The sequence below is a fragment of the Hypanus sabinus genome, chromosome X2 (genome assembly GCF_030144855.1).
Source record: "Hypanus sabinus isolate sHypSab1 chromosome X2, sHypSab1.hap1, whole genome shotgun sequence".
NCBI lineage: Eukaryota > Metazoa > Chordata > Chondrichthyes > Myliobatiformes > Dasyatidae > Hypanus > Hypanus sabinus.
The window spans coordinates 14096191-14124049 of NC_082739.1; the positions used below are offsets into that span (position 1 = coordinate 14096191).

The window sequence follows — 27859 nt, forward strand, 5'->3', positions numbered from 1 at the left end:
TCGTGAGCTGCTCATGGGGTATGGCGGGGAGGGAAAGGTCTGATCAGTGAGGCGACTCGCTTGTGGGGTAGACAGTGTCGGGACGGTGCGAGCAGTGACTGCACCTGAGTCTCCTCCCTCCTTCACCTGGGACACGCATTTCCTGCCTCTGCTTCCGCTGTCACCTGATGTCGCTTCGATCGGGGTCGGAATGAGCCTGAGATTTTGGAATCTGGATCCTGATCGGAGCCCACACTGGATCCCTGCCCTTCTGCTCTTCCCCGTGTTGCTACTTCCAGGTGAGTCCGGGGCGCCTGAGCGGCCCGGGACCCAGAGAAAAACTTGAAGCAAACTTCCCCGGAGTGAGGAATGTGCCCATTCGCCACAGTTTCGCTGCGATTTTTTCGCCTCATTTCCAGGGTTGTTTTCGTTTTAAACATCCCGATTTAGTCCCAAGACACAGACCTGAAACGTTCATCACTCTCCAGACCCTACCTCCTCGCCCCCCAGCACCTCTCTTCCACCTCGGCCCAGCACTAGTCTCTTCTTCGGATACAAATCCCCCCCCCCCAGCTCGAGATATCCTCCTCGACATCAGTCCAACTTCCTTCTCAACCCCCCCTCCTCCTACCAACCCTCCTTCTTGCCATTAGCTTCTCATTTCCCCCTTTATCCCTTCCTATTGTCCATCTCTGCCCCTCACCACTCCCCCCCCCCACCGTTCTCCCTTCCCCATTCATCCTCTCTCCAGGCCTAGCCCCATCATATATATTCTCTTTGCCCCATCTATCCTTCCCATCCCCACCTCCTTGGCAACTTTGAAACTAGCTTGTTTTCTCTCTCTCTCCCAGTTCTGTCAGAGTCTTTGACTTGAAACCTTGACCCCATTTCCCTCTCCACAGATGCTACCTGGCTGCTGAGTGTTTTGCATTTTCACTTTTATAATTTAAACTGCCAGAACAATAACCTTGCTCCTGAAATTGAACTGTTATATGCTATTGATTGTCAAGGATTTGCATAATCACAGTTTAAACAATTTCAGTTTGCATCACAAACAGGAGAAAATCTGCAGACGCTGGAAATCCAAGCAACACACACAAAATGCTGGAGGCACACAGCAGGCCAGGCAGCATCTATTGGATAAGAGTACAGTCAACATTTCGGGCCAAGGCCCTTCAGCAGGACTATACCCACCTGGCTTCACCTATCACCTTTCAGCCAGCCTCTTTCCCCTCCCTCCCCCTCATTTTTATTCTGGCATCTTCCCCCTTCATTCTCAGTCCTGCTGAAGGGTCTCGGCCCGAATCATCGACTGTACTCTTTTGCTCAGATGTTGCCTGGCCTGCTGAGGTCCTCCAGCATTTTGTGCGTGTCAGTCAGTTTACATCATGTTAGGTTAATATAGATACAAAACTATATTGCACTAGTTAAGTCTTTTCCCTTGGTGTTGACTGCTGTGTCCTTTGCAAAACAGGTGCTGCTTCTATCGAAGTTACTTTACCATCAAAGGTCAGAGGCTTCATTGGAGAGGACATAGAACTGAATTGTAAATTCAAGTCGTCTTCTCCCATCACACAGCGTCTGACAGTGAATTGGTCTTTCCAACCAGCAAGTGGCGGATCAAGGCATGGTGTGAGTATCAGTGATAGTGTTGGTAGCAATGGTACCTATTTTGAAAAACTGTTTCATAGAATTGATGTACAATGACAATGTTTGTTCCTAATGGGTTTGATTGTACTTTCTTGCTCAAATTAAAGAGTTTTGAAAAGATATATAGGCAATCACTTTCTTCCAACAAGAAATATGGTGAGTGTTTCAGTATAGTGTAAGTTATTTGCAACAAGTCTTCTTGGCAATTTTTCATTGTTACATTCTAATGTGGGCTAATGGAAATCTGGAACCTTTTCCTGAAAACTGCGATGAATCAATTAAAAATCTCGAAAGAGTATTGAGAGTCGAAGAGTCCATAGAGTGCAGAATCAGATGCTTTGGCCCATAGTCCATGCTGGCCTCGAGTACATATCCACACCAACTGTTTTTCCAGCACTCAGCCCAAGGCTTTCATTGCTTTGATAATTGAAGTGCTTGTCCAAATATTTCTTAAATGTGAGAATACCCACTTCCACTACCCCTTCAGGCAATATGCTCCAGAATTTAATGACCTTTAAGAAAATATTTCCTCAGGTCCTCTCCACACCCTTTTTGCTTGCCAGGGTCTTACCATCTATTCTGATGCAGTGCATCACATTTTTCAAATTTACAATTTGCGTGTGTATGTCTATATATATATATATATATATATATATATATATATATATATATATGTGTGTGTGTGTGTGTGTAAAGGTTCAATTAAATAAGTAGTGCAAAGACAGAAATCAAAAAAAGTAGTGAGTTAGTGTTCATGGGATCAATGTCCATTTAGAAATCAGAGGGGAGGAAGCAGTTTCTGAATCATTGAGTGTGTGTCTTCAGCACACTCTTAACACTACTCTCATCAACAGACTCGGTCATCTCATTGAAAAATCATTCAGGTAGGAACTTCCCTTAATAGAGCCATGTAGCCTATTTTTGATTAGCCCCGATCCTCCAAGTGCAGATTAATTCCGTTCCTCAGAATTTTCTCCAATAATTTCCCTCCTACCGATAAGAAATGTGGAACAAAGGTAGATTAGAGGAGTCCAGGAATAAATCGCCCAAAGAACTGCTTGAAATGTCAAACAAAATCGTATATCTGAATATTTCTGTTTCCCTGGAAGAACCATATTTCTCTGGTAAAATGGTATCATAATGCAGTGAAAAACAAAAAGGGCTTTTGGTCAGTTGTACAGTACCTATTGATGTCTTTCTAAAGTTAACCCTTTAGCCATCCTATACTCTTTCCCTATATCTGTGCAATTTTTTAAACATTAAATTATTTATCCAATTCTAAATTCATTTTTTAGAGTTTATTTCTACATCTCTGTCAGATTCAGGCTGTCCCTAGGTTACGGAAATCTCTTCATATCAATAAAATTTTGTCTATTAAACTGAAAAGTCTGATGTACATGCAAATGTTCATTGCTACAAATGGTAGAACTGGTTTCCTCTTTCTTTCTACAAAGGAGATGTCTTCCTTTTTTAAAGAAAGGGGCTTCCCTTCGTCAACTCTGCCCTCTGCCCTCCATCGCATCTCCCATATTTCACGCACCTCTGCCCTCATCCCATCCCCCCACAAGCCCATCAGGGATAGAGTCCCCCTGGTCCTCACCTATCACCCTACCAGCCTACAGATCCAATGTATAATCCTCCGTAACTTCCACCACCTCCTACGGGATCCCACCACCAGACACATCTTCCCCTCCCCCCCCCACGCTCAGCTTTCCGCAGGGATCGCTCCCTATGCGACTCCCTTGTCCATTCATCCCCCCCCCCCCATCCCTCTCCACGGACCTCTCTCCAGGCACTCATCCCTGCAAATGGAAGAAGTGCTACACTTGCCCCCACACTCTTCCCTCACCACCATCCCAGGCCCCAGACAGTCCTTTCAGGTGAGGCACCACTTCACCTGCGAGTCAACTGGGGTGATATACTGTATCCGGTGCTCCCAATGTGGCCATTTATACATTGGGGAGCCCCGCCGCAGACTGGGAGGCTGTTTTGCCAAACACCGGCACTTGGTCCTCCAGCAGTGGCAGGATCTCCCTGTGGCCACACACTTCAATTCCACAGACCACTCCCACTCCGACATGTCTGTCCATGGCCTCCTCTACCGTCAAGATGAGGCCACACGCAGGTCGATGGAGCAATACCTTATCTCCCGCCCAGGTAGCCTCCGACCTGCCAGCATGAACATTCAACTCACAGACCTCCGTTGATACCCCTGCCCCCCCTTACCCCATCCCTATCTATAATTTTAGTCTAGTTCTCTTTCTCTCTCTTTCCCCCCTCACTATAATCTCCCCTCAGCCCTACCTTTCTTTCTCTTTTATTTCCCATAATTCTCCACCTTCCCCCCCAGCCCATTTCCCTTCAGCCTATCACTTCCCAGCTCTCTACTTCATCCCTCCCCCCACTTCTTATCCCCCCTCGACCATCCCATGTTACTTCACTCCTGGTGAAAGGTTTTGGCCCGAAATGTCGTTATTACCTCCTCCCATAGATGCTGTCTGGCCTGTTGAGTTCTGCCAGCATTTTGAGTTTTTATTCTTTCTTATCATTCTTATTTGCTCTTGATGCCAGTCATCACCATTACTTTGAGTAATTTTTATTTGCATTTTCAACCTGTGGATGAAATCAGCTTGTGGACGTTTGTAAAAATGGAATTGCTGGTTACCTGAGGACGGCAGGATTCCGTCCCAACTTAACCGGGATAGTTCACAAGCTGGAATCGCAGCCACAGAGTTCACACATGGCAGAAGATACCTGCTGCTCTACAGCTGGCAAATCCATCCTTTTGGTCTCCTGAATGCTCAATCATCTGTATAGTCTGTATATAATTCAGGCTTTCATAAGCTGGGGAGGACCTGTAGTACGTTACAGATCGAAACTCAGTATGTAAGGAAAGTTTGCCTTCTCACTATCTCTGGCCCATTTGCCAATCACAGATCTGTGCTTTGGAAATTGGCCCACTAGGCAATGGAAGAGGTGTATGTATAATTACTGTACCAAACCCACTTGTGTTTAATATTTGATTTCCCATGCTTGCTTGAGGTAGAGGGTTGCTCCTGCTGCCATTCTGGTAAATGCATCTGCACCGTCTCTTAATTGTTGACATTCCTCCTGTAGTTTGGTGTCTTAAATTTAGCAAGACTGCAGCTGGGTCCTGAGCAACTGGTGAGTCTCCGGAATTCGATGTTGCAATTTATTAGATTATTTCAGGCACATTATGATGTAATCAGTTGGACTGGACTGGAACCAGTGACTCATTGTTCTGCTTTTTGAGTATTTGTAAAGCTGAAATGGAAAAGTTAACAAAAAATATAATTCAGAGGTGCCATTACAACAGGAACTTGCTTTCTACAACCATAACAATCATGTAATTGAGCTTGAACTGTCCTGAAAGATGAGCTCACATCAATTATGCTGCCCTAAATTATGCTGTGAGTTTAATTGCAGCTGATAGTTAAACATATGGAGTTTAATTAAAAAGTACGATCTCAGCAACTTTGCTTAGTCCTGTACCTGGGTGCCTGTCTTCTCTAAATTCTGATTACCAGCTTTGATACATGTCTTCCTCCCGGGATCAGGCAACCTTTGACACATAATGGGAATTTGGATCTTCCCATAATGGTGACGAGAAGGTTGAAGAAGCTTCCCTGGCTGTGATTGAATCTGCTGGAGATATGAAAATAGGAGGCCTTAACAGAACTGACTGGTCTGATGAAAACAATGAAGGGTCCCAGACAGAAATGTTAACCAAATGGTAGCATTTTCAGCTGATCTGATAGTCATACACAGAATCAGACCCTTTGGCCCATCTGGTCCATGCTGAACTGTTATTCTGCCTAGTCCCATTGACTCTCACTTGGACCATAACCCTCCATCCCCCTCCAATCCATGTATTTATCTAAATTTCTCTTAATCTCTAGGTTCTCTAATGCCCTACCATTCTACTTCGCTTTCTTCCTTTAAAACGCTCTTTACAAATGCTCCTTGGCCAAGCTTTTGGTCATCAGTGCTAACATCTGTTTGTATTCTTTGCTTGAAATATGTTCTTATTGATATCAGTCTTAAACACATAGCAGATTTTCCAAATGTTTGGCGTTTGTCCTGATAATGTTCCACAACACACTATTATTCCATTGTTTTTTTCATACTGGTACGGTAAATTTTTGAGTGAACTCAGTGAGATTAATGGGAATGGATAAAGATAAACAAGTACTCTCGAACCCGACTGTGGCCATGGATTTTACACATGTTCCTGACCCCCCCCCCCCCCCCCCGGCATTCCAGACCCCAACACCCACTCCAGCTGCAGAACTGCTTGCACTTATTTCAGGTTCTGGGCTATTGAGCTAGCCAGATGCTAGACCGCCATGGTTTTCAAACAACTGGATGCCGGAATATTGGAGTTTACTGTAAGTGCCAATGATCAATTATTTCTGTTAGTTCCTTTCGAAAATTTCCATCAGTAAAGTGTTTGCAGAACAAGCACGATGACTTCAGAATCAGTGCTGTACAGTTGTGGGACGCAGGGAAAGGAAGAGGGGTGAGCGACACCTGAGAGTGCACAGCCCTTGAGTAATTGCTGAGGGAATGGGGCACTGCACTGTTGGAGGGGCAGCTGTAAACAAGGACTGCATTGTTGACAGAGAACTATTATTGCAGGTACAATACTGAAGGATTGCCACCTTGTCGTGGTGGAGAGGCTTGTGAGTTCCTGAGATCCCAAGAGTATTGCCAAGAGTTTAGCTACCTGGCACTGGTAGGGTCACCCATGGGGGTAAGGTCAACGGGGAGGTCCCATACAAGGAGCGATCCATTCAAGACCTCAACAGTGGAGATGGCAGAAGGTGATGACACTTCACAAAGGCAGTGAAGTTGGTGGAAGATTGTAGGAGTGAAGGCTCACTAGTCATCTTGCATTCCATGTCACTGGATCCTGACCCCAATCTGTCAAGGATAGACAATAGGTGCAGAAGTAGACCATTCGGCCCTTCGAGCCTGCACCGCCATTCTGAGATCATGGCTGATCATCTACTATCAATACCTGGTTCCTGCCTTGTCCCCATATCCCTTGATTCCCCTATCCATAAATACCTATCTAGCTCCTTCTTGAAAGCATCCAGAGAATTGGCCTCCACTGCCTTCCGAGGCAGTGCATTCCAGACCCCCACAACTCTCTGGGAGAAGAAGTTTTTCCTTAACTGTGTGGTGGCTGCCCATGCATCAGCCTCCCCACTTTAAACAAGGTCACACACAGGCGTCCTTCATTAAGGGAATCCATCTTAACATCCCAGATTAAGACCCGTTGCGCCCCTCTCACATGAGGACCCACCAATAAAAAAAACCCTTAGGAGAACGCCACCCTTGAGTCGAGTGATCGCACTACTACTGAAGATCCGCACAGTTGTGAGAGGCAACATTGATAGGGTGCTTTTTTATGACTGAGGAATGGCACAAATTAAGCGCTCTAAAGTTAATGGGATAATATTGACTGAGTACTGTCAGAGGAGCAGTTCTAACAGAGCACCATTCCTTTGGCAGTGTCATGTTTTAAGCAAAGTTATACCTGCCCCTTAAACATCACTATTTTCACAAGGAGTGGGGATTTTTATAATCTTCAGTGAATTTAAGATTATTATTTTAATCATTATTAATTAACTAGTTTTGGAGGTATACGGTAATTCTTAAAAATTTGTAAATAGCACAGAATTTTGACATCCTTCATAAAAAATAATGACATTTACAATGTAGTGTTGTGATCTACAGGGCATAGTGATACTATAAAGAGGCTGGTGGATGGGCAGGCACGTGGCTGTTGAAGTTCAGTGCAGGTGACTTGGAATGAACTGCATGCAGATGTAGTGGGGGCAGCTTCCAATGTGGCTTTTGAGAGGGAATTGGTAAGTAAATGGCGAAGGAAGATTTGCAAAGCTGCAGTTAAGAGAGTAGAGGAGGGGGCAGGAAAACCAGGGAGAGACCTTGTATGAACACAGTGGGCCAAGAGGCCTCATTCTGTGTCATAACTATTCTGTAGCTCCATGATTTTACATATGTGGGATGTTTTTGAGTTTAAAGTGGTTTCCTGTATTTCAATGATAAATTAGCTCATTGGCTGTGAAGCACTTCAGCACATTCTGGAGTCCTGTTAGGCACTACGTAAATGCAAATTCTTTCTTAATAACATTCATTCCCTGCGGTCTTCTGCATCTACTCCACTGCATAATTTTCTCTGTCACCAGCTAACTATGGCACTTTGAGTGAAGTTATATCTTTTGATGTTCTTTGTTAGTATTTGTTTAATTGCTGTTCATTCTGTGTAATCGGCTTCTTCCTTCCTGAAGCCAATTGCTGTATCTACATGTTGATGGCGGGCTTTATAAGAAAACATCGTCAGACTGACCCAGCCCAGCCCGGTCCCATACCGGGAGATGTGAACCTCATACTTACCCAGTCTGATCATGCACAGACTGACGTCATTGTTGGCGTGTTTTGGACTGTGTTGAATGAGGTTTCTTTCATTTATTTCTTATCTCAACAAATGCTTCTGCTTCATGTGATAGATAATTGTATGATAGCCATGGATTGGGGAGGGCAAGTGTGGAGCTGGTGGACTTGGAATGCAGTCCAAACCCCAGACTTCGCACACAACATGGGTTTCATCTCTGGCTTGAATCTGAGGCCGACTGACACAGAGAGGAGTAGTCGTTTTATCCCAGTATTGGGCCAACATTTCCCCCTTTCATGCCTTTGGGAGTTCACTGCTCCTTCAACAAAGTCCCTCCAAAATCTCGGCATTCCTGCCAGTGGCCCTTTGCTGTGGGAAGGGAAGTCTGCAGGGAGCACAGGGCTGTGTTAGCCTTCTGATAGTCCTATCCCATGGAAAATGCTATACTTCCTGGCCACCAACTGTCAGGCTATCACCCACACCCTCCTCCCACTGGTTCCCTCTCCCAACACTCCCATCTGCCCTCTCCACCTCCACCTCTCCATGCTCCACCTTCCTTTCCTATTCTCTTCAGACCATTATAGACTCCACCTATCACCTCCCAGATCCTGGTATTCCCACTTGCTTCTCCCCTGTCTGGCTATCACCCCTGAATCCACCCTCTTCTCCACCACTCCCATCTTCCCTCCCCACCGTTCTCCATCTCCCAGATTCTGGCACTATTCCAACTTTCCTCTTCCCCATATGGCTCTAACCCCTCCTGACGTGGGTACACCTCCCCCCTGCAACACTCCCGTCTGCCCTCTCCCCCTACTGTAACTGCCCGGTGCAGAGCTCCCTGGGGCAATGTCAGATGGCTCTGTCCCCACTGTGTCAGTCCAATGTCCTGTCAGACCTCCCAGCTTCTGTCGCTGTTTGTACTCTCCTCTTCCCCATCTGCCGAGCAACCCTCCTCACTTGGATCCACTGACAGCTTTCTACCTCTTGCTCCATCCCTTCCCCTGATACTGACTATCCCTCTTCCATCTTTCAGTCGAGGTGACAGAACATCGACTGTCCGTCTCCTTCTGCAGACGCTGCCTGACCCGCTGGGTCGGTCCGGCGTCCTGTGTGTACCCCTGTGCTGCACTCAGATGACAGCCCCGTTCCTCAGCACCACCACTCTGGTGTCCCTGTGCTCCCTCAAACAGCACTGGTAACCCTCTATATCTGCTCGAACAGTGGTTAAGTGAGGCTCCGAAATCTGCTTCTGAACTCCAGTCCATTGGTAAACTTCAAAGCTGACAAGAGAGGATTTACAATCCTATCGCAATCAAAACCTACTTGAGCTGAGGAGCTGGAAACCACTTGATTTTACAGCCTGAGTGTTTTATAACCACTTCAGTTTAACAAGGACCTGGATTGTTGAAGGATTGCCTCCCTGCTTGTCAAATAGCTCCTGTTCAGTACATGAGGAACAAAGAATGGGGAGATCTTCTGTTGCAGGGGCAAACTAGGCAAAAGGTCAGGGCTATCTTCCTGGGGTGGGCTTCAGTGTTTGTTTTCTAGTTTGGTGTCTCAGTGGCTCCCCCCAGTGGACAGGTACACTTCTATAAAGGACGCTACGATAAAGTACACAGCCGATGGCTGCTTGCTGCAGGAGATCCTGCAGGACACTGGTCTCAATCAGACTCAATCAGTTGTTCTGGATGAGGCCCATGAGATGAGCCTCAGCAATGTTAAGTAATACTTCAGAATTCTCATGAAGTCTGTCTGGCCAAGGATTGAAGGAGGTGGCCTGAACTGGGGTTGGAGGCCTGTCTCGATGTGCAGGTGGGTGGGAGTGGGGCTTGTTTTGCTGTTGTTGTTTGTGCCTGTGTTGTCCTGTGTACACTTGTGGGCGGCCCCCAGCACGTGTGGATTACTCTTGATGTGATACGTACCATTAACATCTGCACTGTTATCTCCATCAGTTGCTCTGAAAACAATAGGAACTGATACTGAAATATTTCCATGGGAAAATTCAATATTGAATACTCAAAGGCCCTACAGAAATAACTCCTTTCAGACAGCACCTCAACAATAACTTGATAGGCCCCAGTCAACTGCAACACAGTGTGGCCACTGCATCTGCATCCCTGAAGTTACCCAGTGAAAAGACTCATGTCTGTTCATGAGAATAAGCAGGAACTCAGGAGCGACAACAAAACTCTGATAAACTAGCACCATCGGGACTGTGATGTCAGATTGGCAGATTTTCCTGACCCTTGGATGTTATTCCCACTGTGGACTATTTTTAATTCACTATTTTTTTAGATATTACGCAATGAATTTAAAGAACTTTGATAAACAGGATCCTGTGAACTTAAAGGGAGTGCAGGAAATGGGGCCCCAGTAAGTGTAAAGGAGGATGGAAAATAGAACCCAGTGGGTCAGATCCTGAACTATTAGGATTTCTGAATAGTAGGATACTGGATTATTGGAGTTTTAATAAACTCAAGGGTTTATTAAATTGGAAATTCCACCACATCTTAGGAGAAAAAGCATCTCTACGGATTCCTGGAGTCCAAAGCCCAACAGAAAACCTATAATCTAAAGAACAATTGGTGGGTGGGAGGAGAGCAGGAGATTTAGTAACTGCCTGGTAACCATGCACTGCAGATTCTTCAAAGCCCAATCACCCAGAGGCTTGCTCCTGAGAGCAAGAGAGGAAATGAACTATGAAGGACAGCCAGCCAGCCAATGAAAGAACACCTTATTAGTCCCCATGCCTCTCTCTCTTTGAGACCACCTTCTATCTGCATACAGTCAGAGGCTAAAGAGCAAAGCTCCAGACACTAGGACAACAAAGAGGTGGTCATGGGAGGCAGAAGAGTGGCCATGGGTCGGTGGACTGGGCCACATTCAGGGACTCATCTGTGGGCCTGAATAAATACACCATGGTAGTCACGAATTTTATTAAAACAGTTGTAGACGAGTGTGTCCCTACAAAATTGTATAGAGTCTTCCCCAATCAGAGGCTCTGGATGAGCCATGAGAACTGCAATCTGCTGAGGGCCAGATCGGAGGCATTCAAGTCTGGTGGACCAAGAGGTCCAGGTATGATCTCCGGAAAGCCATCTCACAGGCAAAGTGGAAATTCCAGACCAAACTTAAGTCAATGAGGGATGTTTGACAGTTGTGGCAGGGCTTGAATACTATCACCTCTTATAAGGTTAAATCAAGTGACATAGGCGACCACAGGGCCCATTGATCCTATGATTTCAGTCTTTGAGGCCAATGTGAGAGCAGCCTTCAGGAGGGTGAACCCGTGGAAAGCATCCAGCTCAGACGGGGTACCTGGCCAAGTACTAAAGACCTGTGCTGATCAACTTGCTGGAGTGTTCACTGACATTTTTAACCTGTCACTTTGGCAGTCTGGGATACCCACCTGCTCCACAAACTCCGGTGCCTAAGAAGAACGAGGTAACCTGACTATTGTCTGGTTGTGCTTACATCCACAGTGATGAAGTGTTTTATAGACAATAGACAATAGTGCAGAAGTAGACCATTCGGCCCTTCAAGCCTGCACCGCCATTCTGAGATCATGGCTGATCATCTACTATCAATACCCGATTCCTGCCTTGTCCCCATATCCCTTGATTCCCCTATCCATAAGATACCTATCTAGCTCCTTCTTGAAAGTATCCAGAGAATTCACCTCCACTGCCTTCCGAGGCAGTGCATTGCAGACCCCCACAACTCTCTGGCAGAAGAAGTTTTTCCTTAACTCTGTCCTAAATGACCTACCCCTTATTCTCAAACCATGCCCTCTGGTACTGGACTCTCCCAGCATCTGGAACATATTTCCTGCCTCTATCTTGTCCAATCCCTTAATAATCTTATATGTTGCAATCAGATCCCCTCTCAATCTCCTTAATTCCAGCGTGTACAAGCCCAGTCTCTTTAACCCCTCTGCGTAAGACAGTCCAGACATCCCAGGAATTAACCTCGTGAATCTACGCTGCACTTCCTCTACAGCCAAGATGTCCTTCCTTAACCCTGGAGACCAAAACTGTACACAATACTCCAGGTGTGGTCTCACCAGGGCCCTGTACAAATGCAAAAGGATTTCCTTGCTCTTGTACTCAATTCCCTTTGTAATAAAGGCCAACATTCCATTAGCCTTCTTCACTGCCTGCTGCACTTGCTCATTCACCTTCAGTGACCGATGAACAAGGACTCCTAGATCTCTTTGTATTTCTCCCTTACCTATCTCTACACCGTTCAGATAATAATCTGCCTTCCTGTTCTTACTCCCAAAGTGGATAACCTCACACTTATTCACATTAAACGTCATCTGCCAAGTATCTGCCCACTCACCCAGCCTATCCAAGTCACCCTGAATTCTCCTAACATCCTCATCACGTGTCACACTGCCACCCAGCTTAGTATCATCAGCAAACTTGCTGATGTTATTCTCAATGCCTTCATCTAAATTGTTGATGTAAATCGTAAACAGCTGTGGTCCCAATACCAAGCCCTGTAGCACCCCACTAATCACCACCTGCCATTCCGAGAAACACCCATTCACCGTTATCCTTTGCTTTCTATCTGCCAACCAGTTTTCTATCCATGTCAATATCTTCCCTCCAATGCCATGAGCTCTGATTTTACCCACCAATCTCCTATGTGGGACCTTATCAAATGCCTTCTGAAAATCGAGGTACACTACATCCACTGGATCTCCCTTGTCTAACTTCCTGGTTACATCCTCGGAAAACTCCAATAGATTAGTCAAGCATGATTTTCCCTTGGTAAATCCATGCTGGCTCGGCCCAATCCTATCACTGCTATCTAGATATGCCACTATTTCATCTTTAATAATGGACTCTAGCATCTTCCCCACTACTGATGTTAGGCTGACAGGATGATTGTTCTGTTTTCTCCCTCCCTCCTTTCTTAAAAAGTGGGATAACATTAGCCATTCTCCAATCCTCAGGAACTGACCCTGAATCTAAGGAACATTGGAAAATGATTACCAATGCATCCACAATTTCCAGAGCCACCTCCTTTAGTACCCTAGGATGCAGACCATCTGGACCTGGGGATTTGTTAACCTTCAGTCCCATCAGTCTACTCATCACCATTTCATTCCTAATGTCAATCTGTTTCATTTCCTCTGTTACCTTATGTCCTTGGCCCATCCATACATCTGGGAGATTGCTTGTGTCTTCCCTAGTGTAGACAGATCTAAAGTACTTATTAAATTCTTCTACCATTTCTCTGTTTCCCACAACAATTTCACCCAATTCATTCTTCAGGACCCAACATTGTTCTTAACTATCTTCTTTCTCTTCACATACCTAAAAAAGCTTTTGCCATCCTCCTTTATATTCCTGGCTAGCTTGCGTTCGTACCTCATTTTTTTTCTCCCTGTATTGCCTTTTTAGTTAAGTTCTGTTGTTCCTTAAAAATTTCCCAGACATCTGTCTTCCCACTCACCTTAGCTCTGTCATACTTCTTTTTTTAATGCTATGCAATCTCTGACTTCCTTTGTCAACCACTGTGGCCCCTTTCCCCCCTTTGAATCCTTCCTTCTCCAGGGGATGAACTGATTTTGCACCTTGTGTATTATTCTCAAGAATACCTGCCATTGCTGTTCCACTGCCTTTTCTGCTAGGATATCCATCCAGTTAACTTTGACCAGCTCCTCCCTCATGGCTCCATAGTCTCCTTTGTTCAACTGCAACACTGACACCTCCGATCTGCCCTTATCCTTCTCAAATTGCAGGTAAAAACTTATCATATTATGGTCACTACCTCCTAATGGCTCCTTTACTTCAAGATCGCTTATCAAATCCTGTTCATTATTTGAGACACTGGTGATGAAACATATCAATTCCTGACTGAGAAGTGACTTGGATCTGCTCCAGTTTGCCTGCTGTCACAACAGGTCAACAGCAGATAGCATCTCATTGGCTCTTCACTCAACCCTGGAACATCTGGACAGCAAAGATGCATACATCAGGATGCTCTATCGACTTCAGCTCAGCATTCAATACCATCATCCCCTCAAATCTAATCAATAAGCTTCAAGACTTTGGCCTCAATACCTCCTTGTGCAACTGGATCCTTGATTTCCTCACTTGCAGACCCCAATCAGTTCAGAATTCCAACAACATCTCCACAATCTCCATCAATACAGGTATACCACAAGGCTGTGAGCTTAGCCCCCTGCTCTACTCACTTTACACTTGCGACTGTGTGGTGAAGCACAGCTCCAAAGCCATATTCAAGTTCACTGACAACACCACTGTCATTGGCCAAATCAAAGGTGGTGATGGATCGGCATATAGGAGGGAGATTGTGAATCTGGCCGAGTGGCATCATAACAAGAACCTCTTACCCAATGTCAGCAAGACCAAGGAGCTGATCAATGACTTCTGAAGGATGAAACTGGAGGTCCATGAGCCAGTTCTCATCAGATGATCAGAGGTGGATTGTCAGCAATTTAAATTCCTTGGTGTTATTACTTCAGAGGACCTGTCCTGGGCTCAACATGTAAGTGCAATTATGAAGAAAGCACGGCAGTGCCTCTACTTCCTTAGGAGTTTGCGAAGATTCGGCATGACATCTAAAACTTTGACAGTGGAGAGTATATTGACTGGCTGCATCACAGCCTGGTATGGAAACACAAATGCCCTTGAACAGAAAATCCTACAAAAAGTAGTGGATATGGTGCAGTCCATCATGGGTAAAGCCCTCCCCACAACTGAGCACAGCTGCACAAAATGTTATTTCAGGAAAGCAGCATCCATCACCAGAGACCTTTTCCACCCAGGACAGGCTCTCTTCTCACTGCTGCCATCAGGAAGAAGGCATAGGAGCCTCAGGACTCACACCACCAGTTTCAGGAACAGTTATTGCCCCTCAACCATCAGGCTATTAAACCAAAGGGAATACTACACTTGCCCCATCATTGAAATGTTCCCACAACATGTGGACTCACTTTCAAGGACTCTTCATCTCATGTTTTTGATATTTTATTGCTCATTTATTATTATTATTATTATTATTATTATTATTATTATTATTATTATTATTTCTTTCTTTTTGTACTTGCGCAGTTTGTTGTCTTTTGCACACAGGTTGAACTCTCAAGTTGGTGCAGTCTTTCACTGATTCTATTATGGTTATTATTCTTTTATGGATTTATTGAGTATACCCACAATAAAATGAATGTCAGGGTTGTATATGGTGACATATATGTAATTTGATAATAAATTGAACTTTGAATAATCTTCACAATTAAGATATTGAAAAGTCTGTGTGTCAACTGCAAAACAAGGCCTCTGGACTAGATGATATTTCTGCAGTAGTTCTAAATCTTGGCAGAGAGTAGCGTTAGTCACAAATTATTCTGTGAAAAGAAGGAGGTTTCAGGGGTCCTTAAAGATGTATTGGAACCATCCAAGCAAAAAAGACACAAACCTTGTGCTGTCTATAAAGGGGTCTCACCGCTGTCACAGGTAAAATTATCACTAGGTCCTTCTCAACCATCTTGTCCCGGTGGCCAAAGAACTGCTCTATGTCAATGCAGAGATCTAAATCAACTGTGATACATGACCTTTTTTCACCTCCCTACAGCTTTTGGCTCCATCAGTTGAAAAGAACTATTGAGTCTACTTCTCAGGTTTGAGTCCCCACCAGATATTCATCTCAACTTTATGTCTGCTGTGTGATGGCAAGCTGGTCATGATCTTAACCAGCTGACCCGACCTCAGAGCGGACTGGCATTTAGCAAGGCCACGTCACTGCCCTGACACTTTTCTGATTACTTGTCCTGGTAATGCTGTATCTCAGCTCCAATCAAGGAGCACACCTTTGACCAGCCTACCTTCCTGAAAGGCACCTGCTGGGATAGAGTCTTGCAGCTCTACATTGGCCTCACGGACAACTGCAGAACCTACGGAGCCAAAGTGAGAGCCAGTGTTCCAGCCCTGAATAGATTTCTGGAGAGGCAAGATAATGCAGAAAGGCATAGAGGGAGATGTTGAAAAGGGGCAGGGAGGGGTTTTTATGGAGGATGAATACCGAAGTAAACCAGCTGGTCTGAATAAGCAATTCCTTTGCAGTGGGGTCAGTAATTCCACCGTCTGGTGTTGGGCAATCAGGTGGGTATCCCAGACTGCCAAAGCGAGAGGTTAAAGATGTCAGTGAACACTCCAGTAAGTTGATCAGCACAGCAATTAATTTTCCAGTTTTCTTCTTCTCCCTTCAGATAACTGTCATTCTTCAAGGGGCATGGTCCCCTGTGACGTATCTTCAAAATGCCTTTTCTTCCCAAGAGCCACAGCAGGTTTAACAGTTCATTAGACATTGGACTCAGTAACTTGACTGTGAATTTGCTCCACCAGCCTCGCCTCATCTAGTCCAGCAGATACCAAGGTCTGAACTTGGCAGACTGAGTTTTAAAGCTGTAACAGAGAACAGCAGTAGGATGTAGGTATGAGTGTGTGAGGGTGGTGTTTATAGTTACAATGTGAGAAGTTTTAGAGCAGGGGTTCCCAACCCTTTTTATGTCATGGGCCCCTACCATTAACCAAAGGGTCCATGGACCCCAGGTTGGGAAACCCTACTTTAGGTAAATCATCTAGAGCTCAGTGGAGATTTCAAAAGTCAACTTACTTTACTCTTATAGTTCAAAATTTATCCACTATAATGAAAAAAAATCCAAAATGAACCAGATTGTGTTATTAAAAAATATAAAATAAGAAAGTAAAATGAGCTTTTGCTAAAAATATATAACAAGTGAAGGAGTGACTGATTTCTGTAGTTCATCCCCTCTCCCACTTGACCTTTCCTGCCTCCTGTCTGGAAAATTCTGCTTGCCCTCCTCTCTCTTTCTCTGCTTCCTCCACCAGACAGAGTTCCCCAACGTCCTGACCAACAATCGTTCCTCAAAAGTTTGATTGGTTGTTAGTCATTGTACTACTTTATGTGATATTACTGTACACTCATTGGGCGTTGACTTTTCCCCATAAGACATGCAGTATGATTAACTGCTTATAAATCACAGTGTAAGCTGAGAATGGTTTGTTCTTGTTTATATTCTTTTACTGCAACCACAGTAAAGCTGGTTCACAGCTGGGGGGGGGACACAGCCAGATACCTGCTTGTTACACAGAACAGGAGATGCCCATCAGCTTATTCTAACAGACCTGTGTCAAGCTTTAACTTGTTTGCACTAGCAAGCATGAACATGTTAATTCAACTGTGTATTGATTTCAACTGCTGAAAGAGATTAACCAGGCTATAACTTCCTGGCTTTTCCTTCCTTGTCCTTTGGGAGCTGGGGTGGGGGAGAAGTACAATGGGTTAGCACATTCCAGTTCTCCCACATGACTCTTCTTCACACCCAAATTATGAAAGAATTCTCCTCAGCCTCAGATATACCCCTCCCACATCCCTCAGAGATCCCAGAATAAGCCAACAAGTGATCTGTATGAAATTGCCTTCAGTTCTAGTTCTTGGAATAATAATATCTCACAACAACGCTCTCCACATTCTTCGGTGTGTCTTTATCCTTTATCTGTAGCAATAAACATATTTGGTACTCCCCCATAGTTCGTTTTGTCCCAGAATCCATGCCTCTCTTCCTATCCTCCTGATTAAAACTTCCAGCCCTTTATGCGAGTTAGATCTTGCCTTTTTTTTAATCTTAATCTTGTACGTTATTTTCACCTCTGGTTGGCTCATTGTTGTCACACAGCAGTGAAACAGATCCTTTGGCCAACCAAGTCCATGCTGATCATCAAAAACTTATTTCCAGTGTCTCTACATTCATCCCATTTTATTCTCTCTGCAATATCTGTTCTACACATTCTAAGTTCTTCTTATTATGGGTGTATATAATCACAATTTATGCCTAAAATTCACACAATTGTTCAAAACATTGTTATATGGATACCTTACATAGGTCCATTCCCTGTGAACGATAGTATTTTTTCTAGGAGTACCCTACCCCTCAGCTTATGTCTCTATCAGCACTCGTGATTGGATCTACAACAGCCAATCATGAGAGGCTTCTTAGAACTTATCTTCTTACCCAGCCTGCTTGGTGCCAGTGACATTATTGTGTGCAGTTCTGGTTACCCCATCACAGGAAGGACATGTAGGCTTCAGAAAGAGCATATAAGAGGTTCACAAGGTCACTATGAGGAGAGATTGGACCAACTTGTTGTTTCCTCTAGAGCATCAGAATCTTTCTCCCAGTGGAGGATATGCATTTAAGATGAAAGGGGGAAGGTTTAGAAGAGATGTGTGGGGCATGTTTTTTTCCATAAGAAGTGGAAGCTCCTCACATCTCCTTTTGAAATTACCACCTCTAACCTTAAATGCATGTCTCTTGGTATTAGACATTTCAACCCTTGGAAAAAGATATTGTCTGTCTAATCTATCTATGTCTCTCATAATCTTATAAACCCCTATCAGATCTCCACTCTTTCTCTGCTGTTCCAGAGAAAACAACCCAAGATTGTCCAACCTCTTGTTATCACAGATGCTCTCTAATTTGGGCAACATTCTGGTAAGCCTCTTCTGTATCCTCTCCAGAGCCTCAATATCCTTCTTATAGTGGAACGACCAAAATCACATGCAATGCTCCTGATGCGGCCTAACTGGAGTTTTATAAAGCTGTAACGTAACTTCCTGATTTTGGAACTCAGTGCCTCGACTAATAAAGGCAAGTATGCCACATGCCTTCTTAACCACCCTAGCAACCTGTGTAGCCACTTCCACAGGATTCCTTCTGCTCATCAACATTGTTAAGGATCTTGCCCTTAACAGTGTACAATCTCTTTACATTTGACCTACCAAGGTGCAACGCTTCACATTTGTCCAGGTTAAACTCCATCTGCAGTTTCTCCGCTCATATCTGCAACAGGTCTACATCCTGTTGTATTCTTTACCAATATGCTCTCCACAACACCACCAATCTTTGTATCATCTGCAAACTTACTAACCCACCCATCTACATTTTCATCCTGGCCATTTACACATATAATATCCAGTCTGACCCAATACAGATCCCTGAAGAACACCACTAATCACAGACCTCCAGCTAGAATAAGTCCCTTTGATCACTACCCTCTGTCCTCTATGGGGAAGCTAGTTCTGAGTCCAAATGGCTAATATTCACCATGCGTTCCATGTATCTCAGTCTTCTGGATGAGCCTTCCTTGAGGACCTTGTCAAACACCTTACTAAAATCCATGTGGACAACATCCACAGATCTACCTTCATCAGTCGCCCTCGTCACCTCGTCAAAGAACTCATTCAAGTTAGTAAGACTTGTCTTGCCCCACACAGAGCCCTAGTGGCACGCCCTAATACTCATAAATCCTACCCCTAAATATTCTCTCCAGTAACTTCCCTACCACTAGCGTGAGACTCACCAGTCTATAGTTTCCAGGATTATCCCTTGTTCCCTTGAATGATGAAACAACATTAGCTACTTGTCCTCCAGGTGGCTAGAAAGGACACAAAGTCCTTTCAAGGTCCCAGCAATCTCTTCACTTGCCTCCCTCAATAACCTGGGGTATATCCCATCACCCCCTTGGGACATCCACCTTAATGCTCTTTAAGAGATTCAACACTCCCTCCCCCTCTTCCTCGAAATGCCCTAGCTTATTAATACTCAGCATTGATCTCCATCTCCATCTGCTTGGTAAACATTGATGTAAAGTATGCATTAAGTACCTCACCCACAAATTCTGCATTCAAGCTAATGTTCCCCCTTTATCCTTGAGTAGTCCCACCGCTCTCCCTAGTTATCCTCTTGCTCTTAATGAAAGAACATGTATAGAATGCCTTGGGGTTCTCTTTAATTTTACTTTCCAAGGACTTTTCATGGCCCTTCCTGGCCTTTCTAATTCCCTTCTTGAGTTCTTTTCTGGCTTCCTATAATCCTCAAGGGCTCTGTTTGATTTTAGCTTTCTAAGCTTTATATAGATTTCCTTCTTCTTTTCGACTAAACTCATCACCTTTGTCAACATCGAAGGTTCTCTTACTTTGCCATCCTTGTCCTGCCTTCTGACCGGAACGTACCTGTCCTGTACCCTGTGCAGTTGGTCTTTACACACCCTCACATGGCAGATGTGGACTTGCACAAAAACAGCTCTTCCCAATTAACTCTTCCTAGTTCCTGCCTAATGCTCTCATAATGGCCTTGCTCCAGTTTAAAACTCTCCTGCAAGGGCCATACTTATCTATAGCTATCTTAAAACATAAAGAGTTGTGGTTACTGTACCAATTGTTCACCCACTGAAAGGTTGGTCAAGGCTCATTACACAACACCAGGTCTAGTACAGCCCCTCCTCTTGTTGGACTATCTACATATTGAGTTAAGAAACCCTCCTGGATGCACCAAACAAGTTCTGCCCATCTAAACCTCTTGCACCAAGAAGGTCTCAGTTTATATTAGAGACGTTGAAGTCCCCCATGACAACAACCCATATTGTTTTTATGTCTCCCCTTTGACATGTGGTTAGCATAATACTTTACAGTATCAGTGACCCGGGTTCAATTCCCAATGCTGCCTGTAAGGAGTCTATATATTCTCCCTGTGATAGCATGGGTTTCCCCCAGGATGTACCTGTTGCTAGGTTAATTGGTCATTGTAAATTGGCCTGTGCTTAGGCTAGGATCACATCAGTGGGTTGTTGCATGGCTTGAAGGGTCGGAAGGGCCAACTCCACATTATATCTCAATAAATTAATCTGCCTGCATGTCTGTTTCCGGTGTATGTCCCGGTGGCTTTTGGGGGGGTCTGTAGCCCAATCCCATCAGAGTGATAGTGCCCTTCCAGTTCCAGAGTTCCGGGAATGAGCCCTCCTTTGCGTGCAGCTGTGATATTGTCCCTCATCAGTAGTGCACCCCCCCCCCACCTCTTTTACCTCCTCCTCCATCTTTTCCAAAACATTGAAACCCTGAGATATTGAGTACCCATTCCTGTCCCTCTTTCAAGCAAAGCTCCATAGTGGCCACAACATCATAGTTCCATTTACTGATCCATGTTCTAAGTTCATCACTCTTACCCGTAGTACTCCTTGCATTAAAATACACGCACTTCAGACTATCTGTGCCATTGTATCTAGTAGTTTGCTTCTGGCCCTTTCGCTCTCTCCATCCTCACACTTTCTGCCGTGGTACTCTGGTTCCCATCCCCCTGCCAAACTAGTTTAAACCCTCCCAAGTAGCACGACTAAACCTCCCAACCAGGATATTGGTTCCCCTCCAGTTCAGGTGCAACCTGTCCCTCTTGTACATATCACCCCTGCCCCAGAAAGGTTCCAATAATCCAAGAACCTGAAACCCTGTCCCCTTCACCAGTTCCTCAGCCACTCATTCATCTGTACCAATCATCCTGTCCCTGCCCTGACTAGCACATGGCACTGGGAGTAATCCAGAGATCACTACCTTGGAGGTCCTGCTCTTCAGCCTTCCCTAACTCCCTATACTCACTGCGCAGGACCTCTTCCCCCTTTCTACCACAAACTCTGGCTGCTCGTCCTCCTCTTGAGAACATGCTGCAGTCGCTCTGAGACATCTTGGACCCTAGCTCCTGGGAGGCAACACTCCATCCTGGCACCTCTTTCATAGCCAAAGAATTTCCTGTCTGTCCTCTTAAATATCAAGCCTCTTATCATTATCGCTCTACCTGACTTTACTCTTCCTTGCTGAGCCTCAGAGCAGTGGCCTGGCTCCTGTTGTGCCCTGTTAGGTCAAGAGTTCAAGAGCCACAAAGTAATGTTACAGCTCTATGAAACTCTGGTTAGGCCACACTTAGAGTACTGTGTTCAGTTCAGGTCACCTCATTATAGGAAGGCTGTGGAAGCTTCAGAGAGGGTGCAGAGGAGATTTACCAGGTTGCTGCCCAACTTTCTGATGAGGAAAGGTTGAGTGAGCTGGGGCTTTTCTCTTTGGAGTGAAGGAGGATGAGAGGTGACTTGATACAGGTGTACAAAATGAAAAGGCATAGATAGATTGGGGAACCAATGCCCTTTTCATGCGGGGGTACAATTTCCTAAGGGGGTATAATTTTAAGGTGATTGGCGGAAATTATGGGGGGGATATCAGAGATAGTTTTTTTACACAGAGTGGTGATGCATGGAATGCTTTGCCAGGAGTGCTGGTCGAGACAGATACATTGTGGACATTTAGGAGATTGTTAGATGGATGAAAAATTGAGGGCTATGTGGGAGGGAAGGGTTAGATTGATCTTAGAGTAGGTTAAAAGGTGGGCACTACATCATGGGCAAGCAAAGGAGATTTAGTTTAATTCTTCATTGTGCTTGGCACTAACTTTGTGGGTGAAGGGTCTGTTCCTGTGCTGTGCTGTACTGTTCTATGTTCTCTGTTTAAGTCGGCTCTCAATGCAGATAAAAGCCCATGCGATGGGAGTGGCAACAAGACATGGAACTGGCACATAGCAGCAGTACAGAGGGAGGTCCCTCTCGCACCTCACCACTTTAAATCATAGTGATTGCAAGGGAAGGAAATCTAATTTACCAATGCCAATGTTCAAACTGGAGTTTGCTATCAAGAGCAGCTTGAGTCTCTCTCCCATTGTAAAACCACTCAAGTACTAGACAACCACATTCTTCAGTGCTTTTATTGCTTGGATTTTTTCTGTTTTGTGTCCTCTTTTGAATTTCTTACCATTTGATGAATTAACATTAGAACACACAACAGTACAGCACAGGAACAAGCCCTTCAGCCCACAATGTTGTGCTGAACCAGATAAATTAGTAATCAAATGGCCAACTAAACTAATCCCTTCTGCCTACACAATGTCCGTATCTTTCCATTTTCCTCTCACCATGTGCCTATCTAAACATCTCCTAAAAATCTCTAATGTATCTGTGTCTACCACCGCCCCTGGCAGGACATTCCAGGCACCTACTACTCTCAACGTAAAAAAACTTAGTCTTCACACCTCCTTTGAAATTACCCCTCTCACCTTAAATGAATGCCCTCTGGTGTTAGATATTTCAACCCTGATTTTTTAGATTTTTACAAAATCTAAGTGGCGTCCTTTGTTACATTTTTGTAATCAAGCGTTCTTGTCCTTCAGTGACTAGCCTACCTGATCTGACCTACCCTGCACTTTTACCCACAGTCTAGAAAGAGAAGCGCCATCTTCTCGGTTGAGCATTGTATTGAAATTATATGAAATGGAGACGATTCCGGTGTCTTTCGCAGGTGCTCACCATTGACTCGTGTGGCAGAAGCGCTCCCTAGTGGCAGGACTTTGTATTGTAGCTCAGAGCCCCAAGGCTGCAGGTTCAAACTTTTACTTCGATCGAAATACTGATTAAACAGTTAATAAATTTTACTGAAAGCTAGCCTTGAAATTAACCGCATCTTTCACAGCCCCAAACTATCCCAAGCAGCTATATGAGAACTTTTTTAAACAAAGCCACTTACTTTTATATCAGTTTTACTTAATTATATACTTCTGTATCTGTTTGTGAACAGCAAGATCCCACAGCAATGGTGAGATAATATAAATTAAAATAAAGTAAGCTCAATAGACATGTGCCAAGAATATTTGTAACCTGTAACAGGATATAGATATGTTGAGTGTTCTTGTACATAAACTCTAAAAGGCTAGCATAATTAGGTCCAGCAACTAATTAAGAAAGTAAATGGACCTGTTTCTGATAAATCTCATTCTGATTTTGGAGTATTGGCTTTCAGTGCCGGTGGTTTGGAGTTTAATAATAGTGAAGTATTGTTACAATTGTGGAAGGTGTTGGTGCATGAAGAGCTGATCTACTGGGTACAGCTTGACCCTTTTGATCCTTATTTTATCCCCTTATTTAAGAAAGTAAATACAGTACTATACAAAAGTCTCCGGCACAGCGCTATACATGGATGAGAAGAAATTCTCAGGAGAAGGTTATCGCAAGTAACTAGGGCAGCTGGATCTGTATTATTTGGAGTTTAGAAAAATGAAGAGTGATCTTCTTGAAACTGATGAGATCCTGAGGGTGTAGTAGGGTAGATATTGAGATGTTTCAGCCCTTCTGAGAGTTTCGATTGAGGGGACATGGTAGAAGATAAGGTTGCAAATATTTAAAGCTGAGGTGCCTAGGAATTTCTCCATGCAGAAAGTAGTAAATGCCTGGTATTCTCTCCCCAGATCATCAGGGAGGGCAGATGTATTTAGAGGGAAGATAGGTAAATGTTTGAAAGTCAAGCTGGCGTAGAAGGGCAGATCAGTTGTTATTTTGAATGTTGGGACAGGCTTAAAAGGCCAAGTGGCTTACTTTTGCTCCTATTTTCTTGAGTTCTTCTAAATGATGTGACCCACTGGGCTACAATCTCCAAATATTCTAGATTATGCAACTCGGCAGCTCTCACTGCCACAGACCAGAAGACGTCCTGTGGTGTTACCCATGGTTACTTCTGGAATGTGAAAGTCAAACATTTGCGGTGTCACTGCAAATGGTTGGTTTGTGGCTCAGCCATTCCAGGTTGAGTTTACCTCAAATCACTCTCACTTCCTCTCCCACCAGATACTCTACTATCACTCTGCAGCCTTCCCTGCACAGAACACTCCACTGAAGGACCGGGTGCTGTGGAACGGGGACCTCAGAAATGGCAATGCTTCAATCATTGTGAAGAACCTGACGCTGAGTGACAATGGAACGTTCAGCTGTGTGGTGCAGAACCCACCGGACGTCAGCAGTTCTGTGCCGACGACTGAACTCACCGTCACCAAGAAAGGTGGGCCGCTCATTTGTTAAATATAGACCCTGTATTTCAATCATGCCTCCATTTCAACCCACCTAGTCCATGACCACATTTCACCACAGGGCAAAGGCGTCACGTTTGATTCTTGTCCTTCTCTCAACTTTACTCCATTTTTACAGTTGAACATAGAACAATACCGGCCCTTAAACCCACATTGTTGCTCCAACCTTTAAAATTGATTCCCCTTGAATCTGATGTTCTCCAGAATGGAAGGTTTTATTAGGATTTAGATGTATCAGGACCTTTCTTCAAAGGAATGGGCATAGGATGTAAGAAGGCCTACTTCAGGAGCTAATCAACAGTAATCTTGGTTAGTGATACTCTATCAAGGTTAACGCTTAGTATGTAGTGTCACCTCTAGCCCAAGAATCCCTAGACTCCCTCACACACCCTTCTCCTTGCAATGTTGTGTTACCCAAATTAATTCAACCAATCCAGCATCTGGGTTTATGAATACAAATAGTTAATAACTTGAGTTAAGAAGTTTAAAAATAAAACTTTACTGGAATTGTACTTACAAAGTGGAAATTTCTAGCACAGATGGTAATTGAGGGAAATAGTTTGGATGGTTTCCAAATGAAATTATATGGTACAAGAGAGATAAAGGAATTAAAAAACCTGAAAATCAGCAATTTAGTGGACAGAAGGATAGGAGACACGCATTTTCTGGTTGGGCTGAATGGCCTGTTTCTTCTTGGTAATGAGTTTTGGTTCTCTTCTTTGCACAGGGCTCCCTTTCCGTCTGAGTGTGGTGGTCATGCTGCTGCTGCTGGTGGTAGTGCCCACTGTGCTGGTGGTCACCGTGCTCCTGGTGTGGACGTGCAAGAGATTTGAATTCTGCGGACCCACGACCACCAAGGCATCGACTGAGGTGGTGGAAGGGTAGGCTCAGAATTGGCACTGGAGATTGGTGTTGAGATTACTGAGGAAATCAGTCACCTTTCCTTAACCACCCAAAGCACAATTCAATTAGTGAGAGCATTTAACAAACCAATTCTAACCCAACAGCCAGCAAGACAGAACAAGGACCAACAAGGAGCAGTGAGATGATTCACCAAATAAGCATGGGAATATAAAGTCCAGTGACAAACAGGGTGGTGATTCATCAGCAAACCACAGAAGGAGGCCATTTGGTCCATCATGGCCATTCTGGCTCTGAAAGATATTCTGAATTAATCCCATCCCCTGATCTTTTTCTCACTCCAGAATCCCTTCTTCTCCCCAAACACCTTTCTGTTCCCAATCCCAATTCAAGAGATCTCCACACAAACACCCACCACCCACCTCCCAACCAAAGCATCCCACCCCTGCCCAATATCTCTGCAGTCCTGGTCTTTAGAAGGTTTTCCAAAGGAGCCAGTTTACACTTTGGTCAAATCAAATGCTATTTGTTTTCTGAGGGAATGGGTCTTGTTCTTGCCGCCATATTACAAGCAATAGCTGCTGGTGTTTCTTTACAGAGCTGGTGACGATTCTGAAGGTGGTTTAAGGAACGGCTTTTGCACACGTTGTTTGCAGGTGAGTATCCGGAAGCCAACCCTCCTCTCAGGAGGAGGGTCAGAGGCCAAGAGTCGGGGTGAGAGATGAGAAGGAGGGGCTAGGGTGGATAGAAGGGAGGCAGTTTGGAGTGGGAGGACGAGGTGGAGGAGTATGGGCAGATGGGAAAGAGGGAACGGTTGGAGCTTTCGTTGCTCCATGGGCCGGTTTCAACCCAACTGCGGCATTGAAGATCTGTGGTCACAGCAATAAGGAACTGTGGTGAAAGGAGTGTTGTGTCAAACACAATCTGATGATAACTTAGAATCTATCACATTAGAAGTGTGCAGGGACGGAGTTGGAAGCTGTAGGGAGCCAGATGCAAGCTTGGCTTAATTCGCCCCCACACAAATATAATCTTGGGAAAGGGTGGGATTCTCCATTTCTTTATTCCCCCATTGCAGAATCCTCCAAGAATTCTTCCATTGCAGTGAAATGGAAGCTGTGGAGATAGGTCTGCATATGAACGTTGAAAAGTGTTTTATCAATTTGTAAGCTGTAACTTTAAGAATGTTGGGGAAGAGAAAGTATGGTCGAGAGGCACAGAAGGAAGAAGTTGGTAGTAAATGGGACATATTCTGCCTGGAGGTCAGTGACAAGTGGGTTCTACAGAGACCTTTTCTGGGAACCCTGCTCTTTGTCATTTTCATAAATTACTTAGATGAGGAAGTGAAGGGTGGGTCAGGAAGTTTCCAGTTGGCATGAGGGTTGGTGGAGTTGTAGGTAGAGTAGGAAGTTGTCATGGGTTACAAGGGGACATTGACAGGATGCAGAGCTGGGCTGAGAAGTGGCAGATGCAGTTTGATCTGGAAAAGTGTGAAATGCTACACTTTGGAAGGTCAAACTTGAAGGCAGAGTAATGGCTGGGTTCCTTGCAGTGTGGAGGAACACAGAGATCTTAGCATCCAAGTCCATAGATGCTTTAACTGCCACGGAAGTTCACACGGTGGTGAAGAAGGCATATGGTGTGTTGGCCTTCATTAGTCAGGGCATTGAGGTTGAGAGCTGCGAGACAATATTGCAGCTCTGGTCAGTTCTGATTGGCTCGTAGGAAAGATATAGAAGCTTTAGAGAGGGTGCATAAGAGATTTACTAGGATGCTGCCTTGAGGAATTCCACAGGGTCATCAAGCGCTTCATCAGCCTGCTCTGAACAATCCCCACGACTGTAGAGCACAGGTTGGCCACAGGGTGGCAGACTGGTACAGTACTTGATGGCCTTATGGCGATGTGATTTTTTTCTACTCAGGGCGTGCTGGGACTATTCACTGGTATTTTCAAAGGCAACTAAATTGTTCTTGTTTCTCTCCAGGATTCCGATGAGGAAGATGAGGATTTCCATCAGTTTTATCCCATGTCAGAATCAGTGACATAGCCTGCAGTGTCTTGGGCAATGTGGCGGAATCATTGGGAAGGCTTGCTGGGTGTTTCCTGACCAGTGTCAGGGAGGGAGTCGTTTATCTGTCACCAC

At 44.6% G+C, this 27859-nt stretch overlaps 1 protein-coding gene across 1 annotated transcript; it reads left to right on the plus strand.

Annotated features, from left to right (window-relative positions):
- Positions 1-8: 8 nt before the first annotated feature.
- mpzl3 (myelin protein zero-like 3) lies at positions 9-27859 on the plus strand. Its single transcript, XM_059957033.1, has 6 exons — positions 9-278; positions 1454-1611; positions 24616-24826; positions 25582-25735; positions 26314-26371; positions 27701-27859. Exons 1-6 carry the CDS (start codon positions 191-193, stop codon positions 27761-27763), a joined length of 732 nt encoding a protein of 243 aa, XP_059813016.1. The 5' UTR covers positions 9-190; the 3' UTR covers positions 27764-27859.